Raw genomic sequence first — 19,590 nt, 5'->3', positions numbered from 1 at the left:
GTGTGTGTGTGTGTGTGTGTGTGTGCGTGTGTGTGTGTGTGTGTGTGTGTGTGTGTGCGCGTGTGTGTGTGTGTGTGTGTGTGTGTGTGTTTATGAAGAATGGGAAGGTGAAACTGGTCAACCCGGTCCTGCAGAAAGAGGTGGTCAGGGTGTTGCCCAATACCTGTGTCTCAGGGCGGAGTGGAAACAGAAGAATAGCTCTGCTTTAGCTCTGCGTGACAGTTGTAGAGAGGCAGAGAGCGAGTGTGTGTGCAGTACAGAGTTTGTGGGGGTTAACGCAAAAGCAAGCCAGACACACTGACACACTGGCAGCAGAGAAGGTAACTTTTCAGGATGTTTGGGAAGAAAACAAGCACAATCAAAGATGATTCCAAGACAAGCAAGTAAGTGTTATTAGTGATTTTATACTCCAGCCTGTTTTGGTTCTGTTCCGTTTTCTTGTGTTCAGGCAGGATCAGTTTTGAGTAAAAGCAGGTAACTAGAGATAAGAGAATTTACACCTAAAACGACGATGAAGAGCAGCAAAATGAAATGAAAATTTGTCTCACAAATATCTTTTTAACTATTAAGATTTATAAAATGTAAAAAGTGTAATGGATTCTTAATCTACTGTATAATGCAAATCTTGAAGATTAAGGTTTCATTTATTGAATCCTAAATCACTAAACATATCAGATATCTTTCAAATAAATTTAATCAGAATAACAATTTAAACATTAAATAGAAAATAGAAAACGTCTGTATATGGTTACGTTTGCAACAATTTATTTATTTATTTTGTAACCTGTACTCCAAATGTAATCAAGAAATTTCAAATAAATTGAGTAAAGATTAAGCTAAACTAAAAGTGTAGTTGTGCTCTGTGTTAAATCGTCCTTTAAAAAGTAATTGTAATTAACAATTACAGCATTGTGCTCACCTATATTTTGCAATAGGAATTCGTCAGTACATTAGATTTATCACGAACAGCTAAATACGTATGTAATTACCCAAGTACTGTACACATACACAGTGATCAGGGCCACCCAATAAAAGCAGATTCGAAAAGTGGTAGAAACAGTGACAGGAGTGTCCTTGTCACAGATACTGATAGCTCACTTCCTGTAAGGGCTGACATGCTTGTTCCACCAGTAGACTGGTGGGTGTTGGTTCAATCTTTTGACATGGTCATGCAAACATGGCGTTTTAACTACAAACATTAAAACAAGTTTTACATAGCAGACAGATGACAAATAAGTTTTAGTGTGTTTTGTCAGATGAATTGATAAGAAATTGTGAAAAATCTTTAGAGCGAGAATAACATTATAGAACATAATTCTATAATGTGTTTGACACATTTCTATTATGAAAACAAAATAACTGGATAATAGTTACTTGGAGAATAGCTGAATGACATTATTTTTGGATGATTTTCCTTATGCTTTGGTTTTTGGAAATTTTATACGAAGGGAGGCTGTCCACACCTTCAAGATGTTCTATAGGTATGAGGTCATACTAGGCTGGTTTAATAATGTCTGTCATTAGAATCAATAGAAGCAATACAAAAACTTGGGTGAACACTCCTATAGTCACAATTTGGTTTCACTTGAACACTTCAGTCCCAAAAACATTTTCTTTTTTTTCAACATTTTTCTTTAAAAACATGAACTTTCATTAAAATGTATCTCTTCGTGTTTTACTATGAGGTTATTAGATCATTATTGTTAATGATTTGAGATCACCTATCAGCACGGGCATCTGACCACAACTGCTGGTTAGTTTTCATTCTAGGGTGTGTCAGATTGTATCGAGGGTTCATTCTAGTGTGTATCCATTTTTTAAGATTTAGGCTCCTACCCCCTCTTGACCCTGCCAAGGATAAGTGGGTTTAGAGAATCGACTAATTTGATGGTCTTCACATATTCTGTTTTATGTCTAACTAATGCTATCTTAAACTACTTCTGCATTTGAGTGTATTTTACCTAATTCACCAACCAATTGCATATCGAATTGTAACCTTTTTGATTTTGAACCCAAAGGTCACAGATGAGTAACCTGACCTTGCTGATTGCTCGCATGCAAAACAATGCAGACACCGTTGAGAAAGACATACTGCGTGCAGAAGAGCTGTTGCTCATTGTAAGAAAACATTCTTTAATTCAGTGCATTTTTGTTATAATAAACATATATTGAGTACATTGACACGCTCTTTCTCTTTGCTCAGGATGCTGACAATGAAAAGAAAAACAAGACATTAATACATCAGAAGGAGAATGCCGACCTCCTAGGCCAGGCAGAGGGGCTCCTGAAAGACCTGTTTCTGGATATGGACAAAGCCAAGAAAATGAAACACCCTCAAGCAATAGAAATAGAAAATGAGTGAGTTACACTAGAGGCATCTTCCACACCCAAATGGCCATGACTCACTTTGTTATTGTTCTGTCTCATTTAAACTGAGCTGAATTGTTTGAATGCTGTACTCTTAAGTAATTATATGAAAACTAGCAGTAGTCACATTGCTTATCACAAGCTCCATAGTTTTTCATTTCTACTTTTCTCACGAATCCAGTGTAAGTCGTCTTCATGAGCGCTGGCTGAAAGATTGCTCCCTTTACCGAGAGCTGTATGAGCATTTGGGCAGTGTGAAACAACAGCCACGTATTAACTGGGCTCAGGTGCTCAACCAGAAACAGGTTAGAAACACACACACACACACACAAATCAGACTATGATTGCTTGGACTGTTTTACTTCAATTTTGCATTTATAATCAGAAGTAGTTATATGCAAGCAGTACTTCAAGTAAAATTGATAGAAATACAAAATACAGACTAAATTGAGCTGTGTTTAATAATCAATATTTTTGACAACCATTTTGTTCAAAACATCACAGAAAGAAGTAAGCAAAATGGAGTACGGCCCCACTTTGCCTGACCTGAAGAAGCAGATTGCAGCTCATAACATCCTCCATAAGGAGGTTGAGTCTTACAACAACCAGCTGAGCCTTGGATCCACCAGTTCTCAGGTTGAGCTTTAAAAACAGCATCTTCCATCAACTGGACAAAAATGTTATCATTTTAGCCTGAGTGATTCACTTTTCACTTAACCAACAACCCCTTATGTCATTCCAGGCGGAATATGATGATATTAAGAAGCAATATGCTAACTTACTGGTAAGAAAGCAGTCACAATATCCTATTTTGACCGTAATTAATAGGTTTTTGAAGTGGACACTATTGGTACCCGGAACATACAGTGAATGAGACTATTCTGATTCTTAATTTCTTAAAATGAGCATTTAATCATTTTAATCAATGCGTTTCAGGATAATTCAAAATGGAGAAGTCACTACCTGAATAGCCTGAATGACTACATGCAGGACTGTGAAAAGGAAGTAACATACATGAAGGAAGAGCAGAACAAGGTCATTAAACGGGACTGGAGTGATCATATGGGCGACCATGCTGATGTCCGTAGACAGTATGAGGTAAGTTGGGCTTGTTATATACACAAAGAAATGAATTGAACAGATATCTCTGTAAAAATATCTACTTCATGATTTAACAGTTACCGTTTTCTCTTCTCTGCTATTACTTATCATTAACGTCTGAATTGGGACTGACAGCAGACAATAAAAAAAAATACTCTGGTCTCTTTGCAGAATTTTAAAAATAACAGTCTCCTGTCTCATGAAAGTGAGGTCAATAAACTACAGGATGATGGGGACCGACTAATCGAGCTGAAACATCCTGCCACTAGCATTGTACAGGTCAGAAAACACAAACAACCTTATTTGACATCATCATTTTTGTTGTTGTATTGGTGTTTAGAGAGAATGGCAAAACAAATAACACCACATATAACATGTAGTGTATTGAAGTTCATTGGATTTTGAAATGTTGCATTTAGCATAAACTGTGCTGTTTTTGTGTCCAGACCCAGAGAGACGGTGTAAGAAATGAATGGCAGAAGTTTCTGAATCTATGCATCTGTCAGGAAACACATCTAGACAATATAGAGGAATATAAAAGGGTAAGTGGGGCTGACAAATGAATCCATTCAAAATATTTTTGTTTATCCCTCTAAGAGTCCATAAAATGTTTATCAATAAAATGTTTGCCTTTGTTCTTCTTAACAGTACCAACTGGATGCAGATACCTTGTCTGAATCTTTGTCCAAGCTCGGGTCCACTGTTGATACCAAAGCAATCAATGGTAAAACCAACACTGAAATTCAGATGCAACTTGAGGTAAAATCATACTTTGTATATAACTATATAAAAATATATACACTTGTTGCTATCTTGTTCAAAGCAACTGTATAAGATATGTACAAGAAGTTTAAGGAATATCACTTGATTAATGCAGCTCAGCAAATGCCATTGGTAAGTATCCCAATATGGTGAAAGCATCTTGTTTCCTGTGTTTGACCAGGCTGAAGAAAGGACTCTACAACGTAATGAGCAGCTATTGGCTGACCTGAGGAAGCGAAGCACCGCCATTTCACCACTAAAACTTCGCCACACTGCTCCCAACAAAACTACCACTGTTGAGTCTTTGTGTGACTGGAAAACTCCCAAGGTTAGATTCTCTTCAATATCCCTTTATACATAAAAGATGAAATATGAAAAGTTATGGTTACAAATTTTCTATTGAGCCAATGGGATTTTGCAATATCTTTTATTTATTGTTCTTTTCAGGCATCCTTGAACAGAGAAGAGTTGTTCAATCTGAAGTCCAACACTGACATTGACAACTGGGAGGTGCAGTCCAGTGATGGGACAAGCAAAAAATTTCCTGGAGTTTGCTTTGTGATTCCTCCCCCTGACCCTGATGCCATTAACAGAGTTGACCTGTAAGAAAAAAAGCATTTTAAATTCTGAGACAAAATTTTCAAGTATGCATCTTCAAAATAATGCCTAAAGACCAAGAATATATAATAATTCACGCTTCTATGAGCAGGCTGGGAAAAGAACTGGAAGATTTAAAAAAAAGACGAGCTGCTTTGAGAGCTTCGCTGAACAATCAGCCACAAAAGGCCTTCCTTTTACAGAATCCAGGTAAATAGAGAAGTATACTGTACTTCGTTATACTCACTCTGTCAGATAAATAGGGGTGGGCCAGGATTGAGCTTGAGTCTCAGTATTATGGATTTTGAAAAGTTTTTGGCCAGTAACAGGTTATGATGATGAAGATTAACAACTACAAGAGGAAATGTTTGTGAGAAAGATTCACTGGAATTTTTCCCCAAATCACACTGTCACATTTGTTATTTTAGTTCCTGCTCCAAGAGCTGATGAGAACCCAAAAGCTGTAGAGCTGTCTGGCCGTCTAAACCAACTGGATAAAGATCTAGCTCAAGCTGAGAATAACACCCTAAGCAGCCTAAGAGCACCACTAAACCGCACCGACCCTGCCACAGATCTCACAAATCGTCTGAAAGAGCAAGAGGTGAGACAGGCTTGACTTACCGTGGTTACAGACAGTTGGATACTTATCATTACTTTTCTCTTTTCTAAACAGAAAACAGCAGCAGCCCTCCAGCAGTTAGAAAAGCAAAGGGCCACAGCCCAGAAGGACCTAGAACCTCTTCTCTCTCAGGACATTAATGGGCCAACCTTTTCTACTTTACCCCAAAAACTTAGTGATGCCAAAAATAAACAAGACAGTCTGGCGGCTCTAAATGATCTATACAGAAAGAAGTATGTAATATGTGCAATTACACAGTTATATAACAGTGGGGGCCTGAAGTTTGGAATAAAGTATTTTGCTAATCCACTAAAGTGAAATTCACCTGATCACAATGTATATACAGTATATGAAGAGTTTGGTTACAAAATGAGATAACTCCGTTTTAAAAAAATTGATCAAAAATCATGTTTTTTTAGTGTGCATTCCAATTAATATCAATCAAACTGCAGTTGGTTTGTTTTGATTTAAGCCATAATAACTAAAAAAATACAGCTAACTAACACAATAAAATAATAAAAAACATTATTTTTGAACTATTTTAAAAACAGAGTTATCTCATTTTGGAACCAAACTCTTCATATATACAGACATTTGTTATTACAATTTAAACAACCTGTTCAGAACCTCTTACACTAACTACTTTTAAAAATCACCCTGAAATCAAAAATTACAATTCTTATTTTTATGCAATATTGCAGTGTTTATTATGAGCAACTAAAATTCATGTGCCCTCATAATTTTTATTTAAAATCTTAAAAAGCACTTCCGCTCTCCAGCGGCGATCCACTTCTGATAACGTCAGTTGGACGGCTTGGGCAGAGCATCCATTAATTTCTCCCCTCCAACTCTCGGTCAGCCGTGAGTTCTATTTCAAAATGAAATGCCTCCTATTCTATATCCAATCAATTTGCAGTGGAAAACACAAGCCACACCCTCTATTTTCCAGTAAATATGACTTCCTGTCTGCTAAACCCAATCACAGATATATTTAATAAATATATTAAATTATTAGTGGCCAATACATCACAGTAGAATGTAAAAAGATTATAAGATAGACCTTGGCCAGATAAGTTTAAAGAGGGCGCCATGTTAATGACATCAAATCCCAATGGTTTTTGTGCATCTCGTGACTAAACTCTTAAAAATAGGTGCTTTGCGATTTCATTTTTGCCTTTAACATCTGAAGAAACGTTTTGTTTATAGAAGGTTCTTTGTAATGGAAAAAGGTTTAATAGATTTCAAAGAAAGAAATAATTCTTATAAGAACCTTTGAGTAAATGGTTCTTTGGGGAATCATAAAGGGGTCCTCTTTGGCATCGCTGCGAAAGAACAATTTGTATCACCCCTTTTTAAGAGTGCATGTGTGTTTCGTCAGAGTAAGTGAATATGGAGTAAGTTTTATTAATTTCCATTTCATTTAATTTCCATACATCTAGCAACTCTGTCACATATAATGGCACATGATTTTAAAGCCACACTATAGAACTTTTCACTATAGAACGGCTCCCCCATGTGGTTGATAAGCGCAATTGTCTGTTATCAATGTCATAAATAATGGTGCTGTATAAGCTTCCCCCATTGGCAGTGCAATACATGTAAATTTGTTTCCTAAGCTGATGGAACCGGTGAATGCAGAAACATTGTTTGGAAACCATTTTGCACTCTTCTGCAGGCAGAGGTTGGGCGGGGCGGTGTGTACCGTCCCCAACACAGAACTTACAGAGTTTGGTTTAATTTGTCCAGTTAAACTTTGTTCTACCACTGAAATAATTTTAGAGACGTTATTTTAAGGTTGAAAAAACTACAAAGTGTTGCTTTAAAGCAAAATATTAGCGATTTAGCATGATTACTGAAGGAGTGATGGTTGCTGGGAATGGGGCTGGTTAGGATTTGATGTTTCCTTCCGAAACAGCAAAATCTGTACATTATTTCAAAAATGTATAGGGAAATTTAAAAAGAATGTCCAAATATTAAATTACCTCTTTTCAAACTTTCTAGAATGAATGCCTCTATGGCTTTAGAGAGACAGCTAAAAAATATGGACAGCACTGTCACAGGCTTTGAAAAAAAGCTCAGCGAAGATTCTGCCATCCCAGACACACCCAGTGCCATCCAGACCCGTACCCAAGAGACTCAGGTAACAACTTAAGCATTTAATAGGATGAAACAATATTTATTCCTAATGGTTATCTTTTGGGTTAACCACAAACAAAAACTGCATAAAGTTACAACACAAAAATAAGCACTTGCTAAATTCAAGCCATGCATACAATCAATTGTAATTTATATATAGTTCCTTGAAAAGCATTACCAGTGCTGGAATGTTATACAGTACAGAACATCATCCAAATATGCCCTCTTTTAATTCAGAGTTTAAAGAAAGATGTTGCTGCCACTCAAAGTCAGATGCATAGGCTTAGCGAGGACCTAGAGACACTCAAGAAGCAGTGCAGTTCACTTGAGCAGGGTTACCAGGAGTACTGTCCTGATATACAAAGACAGGAATCAGAGGTGAAGAACCTTCAAAGTCGATATGCCAATGTGTGCAACCAGATAAGCGAAAGGTCAGTGCTATGTGCTAACTCATGCTAAAATGTAATTAGTCTATCAATTTTTTATTGTTTGTGCTTTTAGGTTCTCAGCAGTTAAAACATAAATATTAATTATTTCCTTAGAGAGAGGCTATTACAAGATGCTAGCAAAAAACACCAGGACTTTCAGAATGTGAGCCAATCACTGGAATCCTTCTTAGATAATCTACCAAACAACAAGATCAACTACAGGGATGATTTGGCTCAAATCAATGCAAAGCAGAACTCTCAGAAGGTAAAATGTTTGCACTATACAACTGATCTTATTCTAAACAACAACAGAGTTTAAATCAGTACAGCACTCAGATATGTGTGTGACTTTTTGTTTTCTGTTTATTAAAAGAGGGTGGTAGAAGATATACGGAGGAAAGGTAATGACATGGACAGGGTGGTTGATCTCTCCAAAGACTTCCAGAGTGTTCTCAATGTAAGTCAAGTGTTTTGGTTCGTTTAAAAGTTGTATAGAGCAGTGGTTCTCAAACTGTGGTAAGTGTACCACTAGTTGTACTTGAAGAGGCCAAACCATAAAGATCCAAACAAATCCACATTGATTGATTTAATAATAACAAATACATCACATAAATATAGCTCAACGGGCATATTTTGCAATGACATTGGTGATCATTGTGCAGTTGCCTGTGTTAGAAATACAAAAATTCCTTAGATAAAACCTTGTTTTATTTTTAAAAGGTCCTTTAAACAATTTGAAGAGCAGGCATTTTTGTACGACTTATCCAACAGTGATATTGGTAAAGCTACCTTAATTCCTGATGTGGAACTAGCGTGGAATTATTTCCACTCGATTTTTTTATCTATTTCAAATAAACATGTTCCCGTTAAAAAGTTTAGGATTAGTGGTAGGGAAAATACTTGGTTTTCTGAAAGTCTTGCAGAGCTAATTCGTTTGAGAAACAAGTCATGGGCCCAAGCTACATTTTCTAACTCTTCTACTAACTGGACTTTATTTAGAACTTTAAGAAATAAGTGTACCTCAAGGATCACAAAGTCAAAATCACAGTTTTATCTCAAGTCAGTTACTGGGAACATAAATAACCCTTCAAAATTTTGGAAATCATTTTTTAATCATGTTTAGCCACACATGTTGTTTCAAGCCTACCTGAACACATACTGGTTGATTCAGAAGAGATAAGAGATAGAACTGTTTTGGTCATGCCTAGATCTCAGTAGGCCAAGTTTATAAAGCTTTGAAAGATATTGACCATACAAAAATCAACAGGTCCGGATGATTTAGATCCGTATTTATTGAAGTTGGCAGCAGATGTTATTGTCGAGCCCATTACACATATCTTTAATCTGAGTCTTGTGTCAAAGAATATACCTAAATTCTGGAAAGTTGCATATGTACTTCCTTTACTGAAAAGTGGGAATCCTTCAGAGTTGAACAATTATCGCTTTACATAATATTAATTAAGTTATCAGTTTTTATCAGGTCATAGGACTATTACTGCTGCTATGATTGTGACAAATGATGTTGTCAGTACTTTGGATAAAAGTCAGCATTGTCCTGCCTTGTTCGTGGATTTATCTAAGGCATTTGATTCAGTGAATCATAAGTTATTGATGAACAAACTTCGGAATATTGGTCTTAGTCCAAGGGCCACAGAATGGTTTAAAAACTATTTGGTAGACCGTACTCAATGTGTTTATGCTGAGGGTTTTAAATCAGTTTTTCTAAAGATAACTACAGCTGTCCCACAGGGCTTGATCTTGGGACCTGTTTTATTTTCCATTTTTATAAACGGTATTGGTATGATCACCCAAGAAAAATTACACCTATATGCGGATTACACAGTCATTTACACGTATGCTTCCTCAGTGGCACAGGCAATGCAAACACTTCAGAGTGCCTTTAGCTCACTACAAGATACCCTGCTGAGTTTAAAATTGTTTTTGAATGCACAGAAAACAATGTTTATGATCCTTTCAAGGTAGGGGTGTAACGATACTTCGTAGTAAGATATTTCGAGATGCAAAAATGTTACGATATGCATCGTAGAGCGATGGAGATATTTTTTTTAAGATATGTTTAATTCTATTCTTTGAGCAGTCAAGACGCTACCTACTCTGCGCCAGCACGTCACGTGTGCTTATCTCACATATGCTGTAGAGAAAAGTCTCTGGGAGAAGGGGAAGCACAAGACACAATAGGCTTGTTCGATTTCATGCGGCGCCGCAAGAATCTGCAGCCGCCTGACAACAGCAATGCATCCTGGTTAGACAATTTGTTCGACAATAGGCTCGTTTGAGATGGCCAAATTCTGCGCAGAACCGATCACCGGTGATCAGCGCGAGATTCATGCCGGTGTTCTGCCAATTTATGCATCCCTATCAAATTTTGCTACCTCCATACAAAACAGGACTAACCCCTCCCCCAACCCAACCCTTACACCTAAATAACCCCTCCCCCAACCCAATCACAACACGAGGGTAGCACAAATTTATGGGTAGCATAAATTGGCAGAACACCGGTAAGAAATGTGTCCGAGTTACGTCCGCTTTGCTCTGACGTCATGCTGACGTGTGTCAAAAACTCTCGCGACGGCCAGGCGGCTGTATCGGATTCTTCAGTCGGGCGCAGTTGCTCTCCAGCGACTGCGCTGATGAAAAGCACGATGGGAAACAACGTGCTGACGACACAGCTTAAATGCTCATTGGGCGAGAATGTCAGCTGATATCTTTTCTCTTAAGTGTTCCATTAATAAGTCCATTAACTGAAGTAGGTTTTGAGATTTATGTGTGGAAAAAACACACCTATGTGAAATATATAGTCCTCATAACCACCTTGATGTAAAAGCAGTGGCAATTCAATTGCATAGATTTCATCTGCGATAAAAAGCGCTTTTTTATTAAAGTATAACAAAAACATTACAAAACAAGATGGTATACAGTTTACATTCAAAAACAGACGAGAAAAAAAAAATAAAAGATAAAACAAACCAAACAACAAAAACAAAAAAGAAAGAAAAAAATCTAAATTGTCAATCCATCCATATAAATAAATCCAAAACAAGAAATATTATTTATATTATCGAATAAGTCTAACAAAATTCCAGCTTTTTATTATTTGCTTTTGACAGCATTTTTAAATATTGTCCCAAATAATTCTTAAATACTACAAACAATTTAAAAAATTACATTTGGAAATTAAATTCTTAGCTAACAAAAGTAAGTTATTAATATTAAAAAAAGTTTGACCTCCTTTTTCAGTTTCCATATTACATTTTTTAATAATTCACAACATTTTACTAATTTAACCACAATTATTGCACTTTGTCCAGGAATTAAAGAAAAATATGCTCTGAAAAAAATAGGGTCTGTGTTTTCTGGAAATGAGTTACAGAATTTATACAATATATATAGTAACTCCCCAGAAGGATAAATATCACATACAATTTTGAAATGTATTTTTTTGGGGGGGGGTAGGACTACTTTCTTGCGCATCTCATTTCAAGCGTCCGTTAGAGCGAACGGACTCGGACACCCGTTTCACCCCTAGTTCACACTGCGCGCGTGAGCAGAGCGAGAGCAGCGCGTATTTTTTTCGGCGTGCATGTTATCAAATGAGTGCTTTCATACCGGGAGCAGGAGCAGCGCGTCAGCGTCAAGCAGGAGCGTCGCGTGAGCAGCACTGACCCCTAGTTCACACTGCACGCGTGAGCAGAGCGAGAGCAGCACGTATTTTTTTCGGCGCACATGTTAACAGATGAGAGTATTCATACCGCACGCGTAAGCAGCGCGTGCTCGCGGAGCAGAAGCGGCGCGTAAGCAGCAGTGCAGCGATCATTTCGGCGCCGAGTCTATTTTTGCTGCGCTGCTAACACTCAATTAAAGCGACAGTGCATTCTTTACGGACAAAATCCACATGGATTGACAGGAAAAAGTAACACTTTTAAATTTAAAGCATTTAATTGGTGTCTAATGTGTTTTTAACAGTCGCCATGAGTTTCAAAAAGACTTTTGGCAGGAGTTTTTTGGCCAAAACCACAACAGCACATTTAAAGGATTTATAATACAAGTATATCTTAGATGTTATGCTTATATTGCAAATGAAGGAGTGGGAAACGATTGCATTACGCTGTCAGTGTACTGTCTGAAACCCACTGTCATCATAACCTTCTGAAAAAACAGATACAACTACATAGACATCATGTTATGCTTATATTGCGTATGTGTGAGAGAAAAGCGATCGCATCACAAGTCAGTCACTCTCTCCTATGGTGAGTTAACCCTTAAGTGACTTCGTATCCTTCAAAGCACCATGGGTTTTTATTTATAACTTGTACTACAGAGCATGAAACAGGCGGATATAACAAATCATAGTTATGCAATCTACTTAAAAGCGCTTTGATGAAGTTCTGGAAGATATTTTGCTCATTGATGTTTGTAAATAACTTAATGTGAAATTGCATTGTTGTACTGTGGTAACAGTTACCCAGGCAGCGCGGTGCATACGCTGCCGGTATGAAAGGACAATTGGCACGCGCTGCTAACGCTCTCCCTACGCTCTGCTTATGCGCGCGGTGTGAAACGGGTGTTAACATGTGCGCCGAAAAAAATACCGCTGCTCACGCTCTGCTTACGCGTGCGGTGTGAAACGGGTGGGAGGCTTGAGCCACTGCGGCTACGTGGTGAGTGAGTGAGTGAGTGAGAGCCCACACCTGCGTGTTTGCAGCAATGTGACAGAAAAGCCAGTGATAATAATATTATTTATTCCTCGTATTGTTTGTATCACAGCAGTAAAAAAATCACGCAAACTTTTGAAAGAGTAGGTCTATCAAAATATATTTGTTATCAGTTATAAGCAGCATGAAGAGGAAAACGAACCAGTAGGCTATCAGTGTTTATTAATGCATTTTGTTTTTATATTTAGTTATTTTATTTATTCGATTTCAGTATATGTATTTCTATATTGTTTTTGAAATGCTTTGTTTATTGAAACGAAACTGTGCACGCGTTTCCAAGTTTGACATTATAAAAGTCAGAGCAGAGCAGCATCAAGAGCAGGGTGCTGTGTGAGGGGATGGCCTGTAGGCTACACTATAACCTTTCTGTTATTTAAACTTGGCGAAGTGATTTGGAACTGTAATGCGGCCGGCAGACCTGAAACACGTTCATAGGTGTGCATTTACGGAAAGTTAATGCATACCCATAGAACTTTTGTCAACCAATCAGTTTGAAGCATTCAACAGCCCCGTGGTATAAGGTCTAATATTCTCTGTGTTGCAACAATGCATATCCAGTAGTTACTGAACTTTTCTGAAAAATAAAGGTAATGACCTGGTTTAATTTAATTCTAAGGTAAAGTAAATTATGTCAAAACAGTTAAATCTTTGTATGGAAAATTTAATTACACTAATTAAATTAGTTAAACCGGATAGATTTTAGTAGACTAAATATAATGTAGATTTTACATTATAATGTAGAAAATGATGGGGATGACTAAAATATGACTAAAACTAAATCAAAATTTGCTGTCAAAATTGACACTGATCTCAATTCTAATTTCAGTTAAGGCTTAAAATGTTAAAATTCTTTATTAAGTTGTATGTGCAACAAAAAAGTTACTGAAATTGTTAATATTTTAAAAATAAATGTTATTTTAATTTCAGTTTCATTTTTTAATTTTGTTCAAAATATCGAGATTTGTATCGTATCGTGAACCCAGTGAACTGCCACCTTGGCCAGGTGGCCATTGATCTCAATGGGACTTCCTGGAAAAATAAAGGTAAAATAAAAGAGACCCCGGTGGTACGTGACACGACAGAAAATTTAAAACTCTATATATTAATTTATATTTCGTGTTTTAAATACTATTTCAAATGTCTAATACATGATTGAAAAATACGGAATACATATCAGGCTATGTGCAGTTTTAAAATAGTTGTATTTGAATTATTGTTTGTTTATCATTGGTCGATGTAACTCAGGCGTGTGACAGACAGCTCAAACACAGAGCTGGAGCAGACAGGTGCTGTGAGTCCCATCACTCTTCTGATGAGCTGCGTGGAAATTAAGTTTGAAACTCAAGGTTAAATCAATGAAGCCCGCTTTGCGATTTAGTTTTGACGTACCACCTTGACAAAAGCCGCTGTAGTAAAATTTAAGTCTCTGTTTGATATATTCAGCTGTTCTCTTGATGTTTAAGTATACATTTATTTATTTATCTTCTGTGTTAACCATTCTTTTCACATTGTTTGTCTTTAATATAAGTTTGTAGTCTTTCCGCAAGTCCCCACAAAGTTAATAAATTCACTATAAAAAGTCATTTACAGAGCCCTGTTTTAAGTGCACTACAGAAAAGTGTTTTGTGTCCACTATTACTGCTGACTAACTTGAAAAACATGGAAAAAACATGTTCTTTAGTTTGAAAACAGCTGGTAAAGAAAAAAAGTTGTTTGTATTATTAATAATACATTCGAATTGGAGGACGAGGTTTAAAGATAGAGATTCACAGCTCTACTATTAATTTAAGTGTTTATTCATCATTTGGTGGTACTTGGAGCAAGTAATTTTATTAAAGGTGGTACTTGATCTGAAAAGTTTGAGAACCACTGGTATACAGTAGAGTATTTAACTAAAATGCCTTGAAATACACATTTCATGTTTAATGTGTTATGTAATTATATATTGCATTGATTTTGGGCAGGAATATGATATGAATTGTGACACATACAAAGCTACTCTTAATGATGCCCCCCTGACAAATGCTAAAAGGCCTTACACCTCCACACTGGCTAGCTCTGTTGCAAAACAGGTAAGATATGAACGAAAACATACATGCAATTTTTAAATATTATGAATGAAATACTTAAATACTTTAAAAAATATATTATGTTGCTGTGCTACAGGAAAAGGATCTTATGAACCGTTATGCTGACACAACAGCTGAGAGTGACCAGTTACTGAAACAAATGGATTTAGCAAAGTGCATCATGGCTGAGGTGCAGTTTAATTGGAGATCAAGACAATTTAACTTGGAGTTTAGCACAGTTATCATAAAGTTATATTTAAAAGTTATATTATATAAAGTTATATATTACTAATAAGACTAAATGTTAGTTTTTTAGTCATAAATAACTTTTAGTATTTTCTCTTCACAGAATCAAGAAAAAGTACACATGGTACAACAACAGCAGGTACAACAAAAAGCTTTTGAGGACACTGAAGGTCTTCAGAAAGAATTAAAGGAGGAAATGGCTAGACGTTCCAATGTGGAGAATAACCTTGGCACAATAAAGAACAGATATTTGTCTTTGAAAAGCCGAAGAGGAGTAGAACGAATTGAAGAGAAGGAAGTTTTGCAGTACTATCGTGACCCAAAACTTGAGACCAGTGTGCAGGAATTTTATAAGACGATTCACGAAGAAGCACTGAAACGTACCAAAACCCAAACTGAGATTGAAGTGATGACAAGAAAGATCACTAGTCTAGAAAGTGAAATTAAGAACACAAAGCCAAAGCTTGTGACTAGAGAGGTAACAGAGGTAGAGAAAGACCCTGGGTTGGATGTAGAAGCCTCAAACCTTCGAGAAAGGATTAGCAAGTTAAGGAACGAAATTCGAGTTCAAGAACAAGAAAAGTCTCACCTGAAAACAGAAATAACTATTTTGGAGCAAAAGAAGCAGAACATAAAAGAAAGGGTGGTGCAAAGGGAAGTGGTAAGACTGGAGAAAGACCCAGCAATGTTAAAAGCTGTTCGAACATTTGAGTTGGAGATCTCAGATGAAGGTCAGAGGAGCAAATCTTTGATGAGTGAAATCTCCCAAACCAGGAGCCAGATAAATTCCCTGGAGAGGCTCATTCCAACCTTAGAGCCAAAAGTTGTCACCAAGGAAATTAAAACAGTTGAGCAGGCCCCTGGACTAGTAAGTGAGTCTAAAGACCTTCTGGCCAGAATACAAGAGATGAAATTTGAGAACACGGATCTCACGACTGCGCTCAGTAACATTCAGTCACGCCATATCCAAATACAACACATCAAACCTAAAGTTGAAGTCAAAGAAATTATAAATGAGATCTTCAGAGTGTCCCCTGAGACAGAGGCAGAGATGCAGCGTTTGAGGAGGGACCTTCAAGACAACAGCAGTCAGAGCTCAGACTATGAAAGACAAATCAGCATGATTAAAACTGAGATTGGAGCTCTGCGAGCACAGAGACCTACGATTGAGTATAAAGATGTACTTCAGGAGGTTGTAAAAGAGGAAAGAAGTCCAGAGAATGTAAGAGAAATACAGAAGCTCTCAGACCATGTCTATTCCCTACAAAGAACGTACAGTACTTTGCAGTCTGAGCTTATGCATCTACGAAAAGACAGAGACGAATGGAAGGCTGAAAAGTCAAAGGTTGAGACCAAGATTGTAACTAATGATGTAACCAAGTATGTTGATGACCCACTTCTGGAAAAAGAGGCAGAACGTCTCAGAAGAGAGGTTCGGGATGAAACTCAGAGGCGAAGAACAACCGAGGAAATGGTGTTTGAGCTTCAGAATAAGTACATTCAGCTTGAGAGACAAAAACCAGAGGAAAAAGTAATCATGCAGGAGGTGGTACGTCTACAAAAGGACCCAACACAAACCCTTCATTATGAGAGGCTTGGTAGGAGTTTAGATGAAGAAGTCAATAATCGAAGAAAACTTGAGCTTGAGGTGCAGCAGATGAGATCATTTATAGAAGACAGGGAGAGAACGCTCAGGAGCAGCGATGAAAGGCAAAGAAAGATCCAGGTGGAAACTGAGTTGAGACTAATCAAATCTAGAATCTATGAGTTAGAAACTGCACCACCCCCCATTGAAGAGAACATAGTTATAGAGGAAGTTTTGAAAGTTGAGAGAGATCCAAAACTAGACAAAATAACCAACAGCCTTCGAGCAGATATGGATAAAGAGAGCAGTGACATTATGCGGTTTGAAAGAGACATCAGAAAAATGAAACTCGAGATAGACATCCTGCAGCGAGAGAAATCAGTTGAGAAGACTGTCTATAAAGAAGTTGTTCGTGTAGAAAAAGACCAGGCAGTGGAGGCAGAGCGGTCCAACCTTCGCGAACAGGTCCTTCAGCAGAGACATGCCAGAGAAGACCTTGAGGACAAAATTCACTATCTAAAGGAGAAACAGCACCAACAACAAAGCAAACGATCTAGCACTTCCACGGAGGAGACCAACCTAGTTCATAATCGAGACAAACTGCAAAAAGAAAATGAAAACATTCAGAGAGAGCTGAGATCTTTTGAATCTGAAAGGCAAAACATCAGCATTTCATACCAACAGCAGTCTAGGCTGATGAGTGAAAGAAGCCAAATGAACAGGCACAGAAGCATCAAAATGGAGTCAGATGTTACGAGGCTTGAAAGGCACATTCTGGATGAAAAGGACACAATCTACAAGCGAGAAAATATAATCAGGGAGCTAAAGAACAGTTTGAAGAAAGAGGAATCCTCAGAGACTCACACAAAAGAGGTCAATGTCTCCACGAAAATTAGCATCTTAGACCCAATCACTGGTAAAGACATGTCCCCATATGATGCCTACATGCAAGGCTTTATTGATCGCAGCCAGTACATACAACTACAGGAACTAGAATGTGACTGGGAGGAAATCACTACAATGGGACCCGAAGGTGAGATATCAGTTTTGCAAGATCGCAAGAGTGGCAAGCAATACCCCATCAAAAATGCCTTAAAAGAGGGCAGGGTGACTAAATACCAACTACAACAATACAAGGATGGCAAAATACCTATCTCAGAGTTTGCTCTTCTTGTGGCTGGTGAAAAGAAACCTATGTCATACATCCCAGTTAACAGCCAACCACCTCAACAGCCCAAAAAAGAGTTCCCTATCTCCGGTGTGTATGATAAAAACACTGATTCGTGTCTAAATGTGCGCACTGCCTTAGCTCGAAAAATGATTGACACCAACACTGCCCAAAAGCTGCTGGAAGCCCAGGCAGCCACTGGTGGCATTGTAGACATCGCCAACAGCGTAAAATATTCTGTCCACAAAGCAGCTGATCGAGGTCTTATTGAGTCCAGCCAGCTACAACGGTTACTAAACGCCGAAAAGGCTTTTACTGGAGTTGAGGACCCTGTGACAAAAGAACGTCTGTCAGTCGGAGAGGCCGTTCAGAAAGGATGGATGCCCAAAGAGAATGCCATGCGTTACATGGAGGCACAGTTTCTGACTGGTGGGTTGGTCAACCCAAACATCGAAGGTAGAGTCAACATTATGGATGCTGTCAAATCTAAAATGATCAATAGTACAATGATGAGAGAGCTTCAGGAAGAGATCAACTATGCCAAAGAGTTGATTGATCCTATCACCAAGGAGAAGATCAATTACAAGCAAGCTTTGGCTCGTTCTAATACTGACCCACTCTCAGGTCTATTGATGCTTCCAGCCACCTCCAACAATTCTTTCTCTTCATACTTTAGTCATACATAGCCGCTCAATTATAGATAGCTACACTCTGTTTATTTGATTATCTGTAGTTCAGTTTCCGCACAGTTCACTTTCTGCTTGGTCAAGATAAAAATAGTAACATCTAATCTCATCTATACTGTGCTACGATTATTTTAAATATCAGGTGCTATTACATCTGCCAATTTGATCACATTACGTGGTCCATAAGTCTGGACTACACCATTGATGTAAACATCCCATCATCTGATGTACTTGTGGTTACTATATTTTTTTATGTTATGGGGCAAATATTGTATTTTAACATATACAGCATAAGGAATATTCATCAATAATGAAATACAGAGAAAATATTTTTATTTCCATGGTAAGATGGGCTAGAAGTGCAAGTTCTGATCAGTCATTTTACATTTAATTATTTATGTATTTCCATTATCAACCTCTTATATTCTGAAACTACAATATGTGTTGAGGATGAATAAAAATGAAATAAATTACCTTTTGGGGATTTGTTTTTTTTGTTGTCCATTTCTAGTAACTGAACAATGCACATTCATAAGTGGACTCAAATATTTTATTTGCAGGCAAGCATACACAACATTATATAATAAATGTACTATTTAAATTTTAATAGTTTTCTACACAGATATTCTGCACATTTTAATATAAACAGCTTGTGTGTGTTGAGAAATCAAATACAGTATGTTTAATATCTACACTAGCTCAGTTGAGGAAACGGAATAGTCAATGTAAGAGAGTCCACATGTTTACTACCTCAAGACTGAAGTTATGCTCATTGGTTCACTCCAACAAATATGTAAAGCGGACGCTGTAAGCCTAAAGGTGGATGGCTCTGCTTTGGAGTTCCAAACAAAATAAAAAAATTGGGGGGTAATATTTGCTGCTAATTTAACATTTGAGCCCTATGTCCAGAATACGGTTAAAAGCGCAGAAACATTGCAGGACTGCGCCCCATGTTATCTTTCTCCGTGGCAGAAAATACGATCAATAAGTTTGTTGTCTTTCTTGTATCGACTATTGTAATACTCTTCTTGCTGGGGTCTCTAAATCTACCCTTAACAATTGCAGTTTGTTTGGCTAAGTGGATCGTACAAAT

The 19,590-nt window shown here is 37.4% G+C and overlaps 1 protein-coding gene across 1 annotated transcript; it reads left to right on the top strand.

Moving 5' to 3' along the window:
- Positions 1 to 203: 203 nt before the first annotated feature.
- Positions 204 to 18,970, top strand: evpla (envoplakin a). The gene is made up of 22 exons (XM_057338349.1): positions 204 to 383; positions 2,019 to 2,118; positions 2,204 to 2,358; positions 2,549 to 2,672; positions 2,872 to 3,003; positions 3,110 to 3,151; positions 3,304 to 3,465; positions 3,640 to 3,747; positions 3,915 to 4,010; positions 4,117 to 4,227; positions 4,412 to 4,558; positions 4,678 to 4,832; positions 4,940 to 5,037; positions 5,256 to 5,428; positions 5,501 to 5,679; positions 7,448 to 7,586; positions 7,820 to 8,013; positions 8,125 to 8,275; positions 8,384 to 8,467; positions 14,708 to 14,815; positions 14,910 to 15,002; positions 15,162 to 18,970. The coding sequence occupies exons 1-22, from the start codon at positions 334 to 336 to the stop codon at positions 18,495 to 18,497; spliced, it is 5,937 nt and encodes a 1,978-aa protein (XP_057194332.1). The 5' UTR covers positions 204 to 333; the 3' UTR covers positions 18,498 to 18,970.
- The last annotated feature ends 620 nt before the right edge of the window (positions 18,971 to 19,590 follow it).

This window comes from Triplophysa rosa, linkage group LG7 (genome assembly GCF_024868665.1).
Source record: "Triplophysa rosa linkage group LG7, Trosa_1v2, whole genome shotgun sequence".
Taxonomy (NCBI): domain Eukaryota; kingdom Metazoa; phylum Chordata; class Actinopteri; order Cypriniformes; family Nemacheilidae; genus Triplophysa; species Triplophysa rosa.
This window is presented reverse-complemented; position numbering and strand designations above follow the sequence as displayed.